Genomic DNA, 9,668 nt, shown 5'->3' on the forward strand with positions numbered 1-9,668 from the left:
GAACACGGACTCTCCACGCCAGTAAAGTTATTGGTCCCCCCTGTCGTAGTCTACCAGACTGGGAACGTAATACTTGCGAGATAAAGGGTACCTATCATGTGACCTAGAGCGATATTACAGCCTTCCACTATTTGTAGCCCCTGTTGATCTCAATAATAACCGGATCCTCTCAGACCCGTGCACCATATACGGCTCTTTCACAGATATTTCGAGGGACGGCCTCCTAAATTAGCTTCTTCCAAAGTTGATCAACTCACTTCTTAGGGAAAGGGGAGGGTGAACGCGAAATTGAGCGAGAGTACGAATGAGAGCGAGACCTCGACATCGACCTACTGTCCCTCGACCGACGCGACCGTGACACTGGTGATCTAGAACGCGATCTCGAAGCGGAGCGGGAACGCGAGCGATCGTAGCGACGCGGGCGCTTGCGGAAGTCCTCGGGTCCTCCGTCTACACCACCACCGCCACCTCGTCTATCACCGCCGTATCGATCGCTAGAAAGGCGAAGTAGGAAATGCAACCCGGAATTATTTAGCGTAGCAAAAATGAAATGAGTAAAAGGATTTTAACCTACCGATTACCGTACCAGTTACCGCGACGGCCACCCCTCCATTCACCACCATCATCTCCACGCCATGAACCACGCCAGGAGCCACGCGGAGCGCCCCGGGGACCGCTACTGCGTCCGCGCGGATAGAAACCACGATCACCTGCCCCACGGAATCCACCACGTCCACGCCAATGACCATCACCCCCGTCGCCGCCAACGCCAGGCTCGCCGCGATGACGACGCTCAATGTCTTTCAAACGCTGTTGAACTCGGTCCTGAAGAGTCTTTGAGGTAAGAGGCAAGTCACTCTTGTTAACGTAATGCGTTAGCACCCCGTTTTCAACTTCCATAGCGTCTTTCGGTGGAGTGTACACCTGCAAAATCAGGATTAGAGCAAGAACTGATCTGGTGTCGAATCGAAAAAGAAGCCGACGGAAATGCTTACTCTTCTGTCGTATTGGAACTCGGCCTGAGGCAAGTGGCGCTCGTCCTGACGTTCTTGACCTTTGAAAGTCGGCAATGAAAAGGAATTAAGATCAGAGGATACGGGTCCGTGAAATATTTCGAAAAATATATGAAAACTCACTTGGTGACGAACCATGATCATCCCCACTCTTCCAGTCTTCACGTCTAAAAAGTGACGGAGGAATGGGTTAAAAGGTGTTATATATTGAAACGTGTGCAATGTGGCGGAAAATTACCTCTTAGGGTCACGATCGTCTCGGAAATCGCGCTCACTGTCGTACCTTCGACGATCATCACGCCAGTCTCTTTCCCTATTGTCATCGTACCTGTTGAAGTAGAATAGTGCAAGTGAATGATATAATTTTGGGAAAAAATGCCACGAAGCGAAGTTGTTGAATAGAAACCAAGCATAAGCTGATTGGACGTGAACTGAGGAAGCTCGAACTAGCAAGTGTTTAAACACTCAACCATTCTATTCTCGTATTACAGTAATCTCAGGCAGTAATGACTAGGTCTGAACCACCAAATATGAAAGATATGCTTTGTTTACAAGTTATTCCCGGGGAAGAAAGTCTTACCACTAGCATAAAACGAATCATTTTACCAATCTGACAGATCTTCGAGACCAATTAAATCGGGAGCAAAGAAGTCGATCTCCCTTTGAAAGAGGATGTGAGCTTCTTCGCATTTATAAGGACCTATTAAAACATTTATTGTATGTTGTGACATGTGGTGTTGCATTGGAACAGATCACCCAAAAGAACATCAAGCGTGATTCCGATACATTGACATCAAACATGCTTTATGCGTGCGCGTCACCTTGGAAACCTCATGGAACACTAACGATTCACCCTCCACGTTAGCAGAACAGTGATGATGTATCTCTAGTTTCTACTTCAATACACAGGCAGCAGCACCAGCACACTACATGCCAGACAGCCCCCTTTACCAACGAGTTTGTTTTCACAGTTAAAACCGACACAATACAACAGATGATATAAAAATCCTCAGAGAGCAGTTCACTTGAACGACATCCGTGGGGGACTTAAAAGTCTCATTTTATTTGTGGATAAACATCCAGTTTTCATGGCAGGGTAGAAAATCCCAAGCTTTAGCCAAACAACTGGAATTTTCAGCCCTGAGGGAGATCTCAAATAGCTGTTTTGCCTATTTTTATGGAAAAAAACGTTTAAAGTGAACTCCTGAGTCAAGTAAAATTTATAGCACTATTTTTGCAAAAAAATCTGCAAACTGTGGCTAGCCAGTGACCAAAGCCTAATGATCTAACAAGAGAGGAAATACTCGTTTTATTTTCAAAAGTATCTTTAAACACCGAGGCGAGTCGCAATGAGGAATCCTAACTTGAAGGCGACAAAAGTGAACCCCAAGCCGTGTGCAAAGCTGCTGACAGCAAAATTGAAAACGATAACACCAAACCTAGATGCGATGAATGAGAACGGTTGTTTCGGTCTCATTTTCTAAACCAAAGTTGCTTATGAATGACTCAACTCTTAGACATGTTTACTAGTAACTACAATATAGAGATAAATTAGCAGCATTAGTACATGATATGGACTGATATTTGGAATTCGAGATAAGCCTCTGTGGTTACCGGCAAAGTGTTCCTTTTAAAACGCCCAAGAAATCAAAGATAGTGTAATCCCCAATCACAAAGCGCTTTATAGCGTACCAGCTATAGAACAGTACAGACCCTGGAAAATTTATGCACTTTTAAATGATTCTATAAGGGGAATGAACCTAAGTTTAATAAGTCTGAAATTGTCTGATGCAGCTCTACCTTAGACGAGGTAGTTTCGAGGGCATAAAAACCACTAACCTCCGGTAGTCCCGTTCACCGCCACCACCACCAACGCCGCCACCGCGAGGACGACCACGAGGCTGGCCCATGCCCATTTCACCACCACCACGCTCGCGTTCACTGTCCTCTCGCCATTGGCCTTCGTCCTCGCAGCGAATCACGCGACCCGACTAAAATAGTTTAAAATTCCCCTTAGCTTAGAAGAGAGAAAGATGGAAATGAGCTCATGATTAGGGTGAGTGCCTTGCAGACTTTTATAATGCCAAAATACATTTCGACACAATGCCAACGTTTGGAAGATGACATATTAAAAGCGTTCAAGTGAAATCGAAAATCGTAATTCTATAGGTAAGAAAGCGAACGGTGTTGAAATCCTCCAGGCATTTGTAGGTGGTAGGTTTCAACTGCCATTACATGAAGTATATGACGCGGTTTGACTTATTCTGGTTACTCTTAATCAAAGTAAAAATCAAGAGCAGCAGTGAATGCTTGGAACAGTGTTAAGTTTCCTGAGGGTAAAAGGGTAGACCCCAAACCCGCAGACGTTGCACAGAAAACTTGGAGCACAATACGGTACGGTAGTGGAACATTCAGGTTCTCTGCGGCAGCATTTGAGTAGCATTAACGTTGCATAGACGTTCTAATAATGTCGATTTTGGCAGTGGTGGCTCCCAGCTCACCGTCGCAATAGACACTCCCGAATATTCAGGACATGAAACACCTAAGCCTGGACGTCGCAATTTTGCGCAAAAGATGAGTCTTACTGTTAGTACAGTGAACACGCCCGATACCAAAAATCTGACATTGAAATGAAGGCAGGTTACCTTCGAATGAATCATTTGTACCAGCAAATCCTCATGCACCCAAGTATTCCCAGGTATTGGTTAAATTCAAGGGCATGTGAAGTACACATAGCAGCAGGTAACTATCTCGCATAGAAAAAGCAGTTTCCGCTCCTTAAAAATAGTTCTTCAGGAATTTCTAAGTCTCGCTTTGGCTTCAACGACCCTCGTGAAATACCACTGTCCCTACTTTTGAGCACCATTGCTAACTTGTCATTATCACAGACGGATGTTGCAATCAAAGGAGGACGATGTTGTCCCATCGAAATGATGTGATAAACCAGTACACCATCGAACGCAAAGGACGTCAAGGTTTCACCAGGCTTGATAGACCATCTCAAGACAAATCGTTTGAACTGAGCTCTAATTCGAACTAAATTCTTTTTAAATGACTTGATTCACCAATGCCTTATTTGCGTGTCAATTTAATCCAAATAACTAAAGCAAACATGAAGCATAAGGTAAGTATTAGCACTAGATCCTGGTTTTTTGTTACTATCCAAAAGAATGAACTTGTATTCAGCAGCGGAGATATTTAAAGAACTACTTGACGAGTCAAAGTTTAAAAATTTTCATTTCAGACATAGTAAGGCGGCGATTTGTAAGGCTATAAGGGCGATTCGGAGCTCCCTTAGTACTAGTTCTGAAGATTGGCATCTCCAAAGTACTTTATTCAGCCAAGCATAGGTTATTTGCCGATTGTAAATACCCATCATCGATGTTACAAATGGGTGACAGTTGTCGTCCCAAATGCTAGTTTTCTCCTTTTTGGGATCAGGAGTTTGAGTTTTGTTGAAAAGCAAAGCCGACATATGGTATAAGTGTTTTGGCGATTCGGCTAAGCCCAATTCATTCGACCCTGAAGTGGATAGTCTTACGCTAAAGAAACAAACGAGCAGCATTCCCAAAAGCAATGACCCAAACAATCAGTAACTAGCCCGAGTTCTCCAGCTTTACTGCATCTGGCAAAAGTTTGCGACACAATAACTTAAAGAGAGGTTCCGATGCATGTCTTAGTCGAATGAGCTTAAAAAGGGAAGGAGACCAGAGTCGAAGCCCACATTTCACAAACGTCACAAAATAAAGTGTCACCGGGGCTGCAAGGGTGGCAACCATATTTTGAACATAAAAATTGATAGAAGCACAATTGGGAAAAAGCATTTGTAATTCGACCAGGAAACATTTGATGCTGCTCAATAGGAGAGAAGGTATAGCAAAAAAATTTCGGTACTTTTCCTCACTCGTAGAACCGAAAAAAGTTAGGAGTTTAAATATCGGTATGTAGGGAACTCACGCGATCTCGAGTGATAACAATTTTGGCCAGATTGCTCTTCTCCATATGGGCACTGCACTTGTCTGCTCGCTTGACCTGCAGGAGGAACAAATATGGAATTAGACCGGGTTGGAACATGTAATAGCATTATATGGGAAAATAACGTACGTCTTCGTGATAGCGATCATCCCCGTAGCGACCACGAGCTAAAGGGAAAGAAGATTAGCAAGGGACAGAAGAAATAAGTGAAAAATGCTATGATATAGATTGCATACTTAACTAGTAAAGCTTAACAAAAATGACATAGGAAAAGATGAAACGGCGGCAAGAAACAACCCAGCACCAAATTAGGAGAAAACCAGTATAAGAAAGTGTGGCGACCAATAGACCTTAAAAGACGGCCAACTTGAAAGTGGCGGCAATGCAATATGTTGCTGCTTTGCAATTTTCAGCATGTTCCATCGTTTGGTACCCCCAGGCACAACACCTCAGGTGTGGAGAAATGGACTTTTGCTTTCGGAGGGCCCTTTAGCGCGACCGAGCTCAGCACCGATCATGACTCTTGCCTCCAATATAAAATCGGTGTTAAATCGTGTCGATTCGACCTGTTCCATCGTTTAGTACCCCCAGGCACAACACCTCAGGTGTGGAGAAATGGACTTGCTTTCGGAGGGTCCTTTAGCGCGACCATGCTCAGCACCGATCGTGACTCTTGCCTCCATTTGATCATGACACTGTATCATTTGTACCTGACGGCATAAGGCCTCAGACGTAAAAGAGCAAACTTTCGCTTTTAGAGGAGGCATTAGCGTGAACATGTTCATCTCATGCTTGTCTGAGAAGCCTTAGAGACCAAATATGCTGGGAAAGTAAACCTACAAAGTGGCGACTGAAAATCGTCCCCAGATCCGGGGCGACCGCCGGCACCGCCTCTCCGCATGGCTTCTCGTCTCGATCGATCCTCATTGACAAGTTGTTCGAGAGCTGCGCGTGACCTCTCGAATCGAGAGAACTGATCAGCTCGTTGGGAACCGCCCGGTGGTGAGGCAGGAGGTGAACGATCACCGTGACGCTGCTGAATGCCCATCGGGACGTTGCCCCGTTTGCTAGCGATATTGGTTCCCGACGGCAGCGAGGGCGATCGTGACCATGAACGCTGATTAGTGGGGAAAAGTAGATGCTAAAAAAAAGCGTTTTAAGCATTACTATCTTTCAAACTGAACGCACCATACTGACATCGCGACCTTGATTTACGTTAGTATTAGTACTTCCTCCACCTGGTAGATCTCGAAGAGCCTCACGAGCCTCTACGTTGTTTGGATCCAAATCGAGGGCCCTTCGAAGTAGCTGTTCAGCTTTTGTGAGATCTTTTGAATTTAGTCTGGTCGAAAGGAAAAAGTCAAGGGGGAATACAATTGTTTGAGAAGAAGACTAGTAGGGAGACTTACTCGCAAGCATAGGCCAGAAGTGTCTGACCAAGGTAGTTCTTTGCATTAGCGTGATTCGGCTGAAGGCTTAGGCTCTTCTCCAAATCGTCGATGGCCTTGACATACGTACCAATGGACGCATACCTAGGCGGAGGAAGGTAGGCTCAGATAACGAATCGAGAAAATGAGGCAGAAATGATATAAATCTAGGCTCACAGAGCACCGCGAGCAACGTAGGCATCGGCGTTATTATTCTCCACTTCAATGGCAAAATTGTAACACTGAAGTGCCTCAGTATTCCGACCATCCTTGAAGTATCGAACACCTTGGGCCACGCTAAAAATGTGAGTTAGTGAACAAAACGAACACGGAAGAAACTTACTGCCTCATCGACATGTTGTAAAGCTGTACACGTCGCAGTTCACAGGCCATTTCGGGCTTTGGAAGACTAATTCTTGATAAGACAGGAAAATTGGTCAAAAACAGATAAGTGCGATCATATTGAAAAGGCAGAAAGCGCACTTGGCCATTGAGAGCAACAAGCTACAGGCGGAAGCTCGTGGAATGCCAAATCTGGAACAGAGAACACGAAGACCATCGGGATTTCGGAACTGTGGCGTTCCCAGAAGACAAGCTTCAAAGGACTTCCCATCAAGATTTTGGAGCTTCCTACACGACATAACGTGATAAAGCAGAAACAGATCTTACCTATAATGCAGTGGTAAATCGTCATCGGAAATGATTCCCTGAAAAAGGAAAAGAAGTAAGGACTGACTCTAAGGGACGGAAGCGTGTATACGAAACGAGCATTACCAAGGTAATGTCACCATAGAGATTGGTATTGAGAGCTTTTTCATTCATACTTAAAATCAGACGACCAGAGTGGTGTACATCTAGAATGAAGGCTTGAAGAAAAGAGCAAAGGGTTACTTAGACACATCAAAATAGATAACTACCATTGAAGACTCCCACTTACCCCTCACTTTATCGCCCATCTGAAAAGCGTCAAGAGCATTTCCGTGAGTTGCGTATTTCGGAAGCTGACGAACTGGACAAAAACCCTTGAAGAGAAAAATTAAAAAAGAAAACTTTGTAATTTTGTCAACAGTAGGATAATTTTAGTTACACAAGGGAAAAGTGGTAGACGACTCATGCAGACAACTGCGTTCATTGCCGTCAACTTTGGCATCCTTAATTCTTGCAAGAATTGTTGCAATCGGGGTCTTGCGTGCACAGTACCTGGTAGGATCTGCAGTTTATGACTATCGAAACTTTAAGCCGAATATTTGAGTCTAGTAACGCGATAAATTATGTTGTGCTAGAACCAAAAAGTGGCCAAAACGATAAGGCAGCAAATACGCACTTAAGAGGGAACACTATACTGAGTTCGCAATAGTTAATCCTGGCCAATATCAATGTGTTCCAAAAGCACCGCTACGGGCCTCTGCATCGCAATTTCCACAATGATTTCGTTGGAAGTAAACAACCATACCGAAAAGTTCATAGGACACCTGGGTTATGGAACCCGGGAATGCGGCAAGTGGGTCTCAAAGAGAGAACCTAGCAATTTCAGAGGCGGCATGATAGAAGTTGGGATTATAAAGCAAATGACGTACGGTTAGCCTAAGTCCATCAAAATCACGACGAGGTCCTTGATCATAAGCCAACAGTGTGATGATCAAGCCAGAATCCTGAATCGCACTGACGGAACCAATTAACATGTCATCTTGGCGGGCAGTCTAAAAACGAGATTCCCTGAAATTACACGATTTTCGGTGAACAAATTAGCAAGCAATGTCAAACTTACGCGGAAGAATTGTTCCCGCCTTGTTTCATCAGGAACAACCATAAAAGTCTCCAACGGTGGAGTAAGAGCGCAGTAGGCAGCGGCCTTTTCATCAGGCCAAACAGGAACATAGGGCTTAGAAACGGGTATCGGTGGGACCGGTTCCTCGCCTAAAAGCTCTTCTAAATTGTTGCCTTCTGCAGGCGGTGGCCTATGCATGCGACTGATTATTTCTGCTCTCGATGAGAGCAGATACTCAAGCTTTGCACCGAAATGAGACCTAAAATAAGTCAAATGAGAAAAACGCACCTAACTTTGCTTTAGAGACCCCAATGTCTTTTATAAACGCGACCAAACAAGATGTGCGGCCCCATCATCTACGACATTTTTATTGCACACAGACTCGCGAGGTCGCAATCACTCTTCGATGAAATCACCCTTCTCAAGGAGAATGATTGCTTTATAACCTCATTTACCTTTGCCGATGAGTCAGAAAGGGTAAATTCTGACCAAATACATGATTTCACATTTCTCGCCCAAAAATATTTAGTTGTGACATACGAGCAGGAAAATTTATATATAAAATCCTGTTTTGATCGTAAGCACGTTTTGCAGGTCTGTTATGGCATTTTACTTTAGTGTCCGTCGATGGAAATATAAACATTACTAAAATCAGCACATAATCAACGCTTTTATTCAATGTGTCATTCCGGAAAACCTAAGAATGTATTAATGCCCTCTATAAAAATTAACGAAGGAAATTCATGTACAAAAGCGATCGAACACGCGACCAAACTCACATTATCAGCACCAATACACACTCAAATCCACAACAAATAGGAGGTGAGCGCAATAAAACAAATTCAACTAATCTTATAATCAAGATTCGAAATACGAACATACTGTGACAGCAAAGTGACCGATTTCGCCATATATGCATATTTATATGCCTCCAATCCCCATCGATCTGTGGACGTCTGATGGTAAATTACAACCAGGTCATCACTGCAGTAGCAGTATCACGTCTAGAATTGGACTTCGAAAACTATTGCACCTCAAATCCCATTAAAAGTCATTACGGTTGTGTAAATGCTTTGATTGAGGGTCTCTTTTAAAAATCATGATACAATAGACTGTGTATTGTAAACACTGTTTTACTAGTGTTTTTGGAGAGGAATGGCCTTAAATTATGATTTTTAAAGCTCATTTTGCCCGCTAAAAACAACGTCATATGCCATAAATCCTCGTCCAGCATTGTCTTGAAAAAGCTACTTTCATTTAAGCATTATTTCTTGGTGCTGTATTCAAAATTTTTCACGGCAACAAAAGTAGTGAAATGAGAGGAGGCCTGGAGAAGTCGTATGCCCTTTTACGTTACCCTAGGCTGTCGGAAACCAAAACGGTATAGATGAACTTGTGTTGATAACGCGTTGTGTAATACGATAGTGGTTTGTCCCTCGGTTCTGGTGAGGCGCCACTTTTGTACTTTGAATAAGTCCCCTTGTA

At 43.8% G+C, this 9,668-nt stretch overlaps 1 protein-coding gene across 1 annotated transcript in view; it reads right to left on the reverse strand. All coding sequences in view use genetic code 11, as the record gives it.

The window, feature by feature from the left end:
* Window positions 1-8,381, reverse strand: part of EGR_08530 (Tetratricopeptide repeat protein) — a gene marked incomplete at both ends in the record, with an annotated part of 10,405 nt that extends 2,024 nt beyond the window's left edge. The window contains 19 exons of the mRNA XM_024497779.1: window positions 258-494; window positions 575-924; window positions 996-1,054; window positions 1,137-1,180; window positions 1,252-1,341; window positions 2,853-3,004; window positions 4,971-5,045; window positions 5,118-5,155; window positions 5,829-6,129; window positions 6,204-6,330; window positions 6,398-6,520; window positions 6,593-6,712; window positions 6,759-6,830; window positions 6,899-7,045; window positions 7,085-7,122; window positions 7,190-7,281; window positions 7,353-7,437; window positions 7,993-8,115; window positions 8,184-8,381. Of these exons, the coding sequence (XP_024347815.1) occupies window positions 258-494; window positions 575-924; window positions 996-1,054; window positions 1,137-1,180; window positions 1,252-1,341; window positions 2,853-3,004; window positions 4,971-5,045; window positions 5,118-5,155; window positions 5,829-6,129; window positions 6,204-6,330; window positions 6,398-6,520; window positions 6,593-6,712; window positions 6,759-6,830; window positions 6,899-7,045; window positions 7,085-7,122; window positions 7,190-7,281; window positions 7,353-7,437; window positions 7,993-8,115; window positions 8,184-8,381 (2,471 nt within the window). The remainder of the gene's footprint in view (window positions 1-257; window positions 495-574; window positions 925-995; window positions 1,055-1,136; window positions 1,181-1,251; window positions 1,342-2,852; window positions 3,005-4,970; window positions 5,046-5,117; window positions 5,156-5,828; window positions 6,130-6,203; window positions 6,331-6,397; window positions 6,521-6,592; window positions 6,713-6,758; window positions 6,831-6,898; window positions 7,046-7,084; window positions 7,123-7,189; window positions 7,282-7,352; window positions 7,438-7,992; window positions 8,116-8,183) is intronic.
* Window positions 8,382-9,668: the final 1,287 nt, after the last annotated feature.

The sequence above is a fragment of the Echinococcus granulosus genome (genome assembly GCF_000524195.1).
Source record: "Echinococcus granulosus chromosome Unknown EG_S00109, whole genome shotgun sequence".
Lineage (NCBI taxonomy): Eukaryota > Metazoa > Platyhelminthes > Cestoda > Cyclophyllidea > Taeniidae > Echinococcus > Echinococcus granulosus.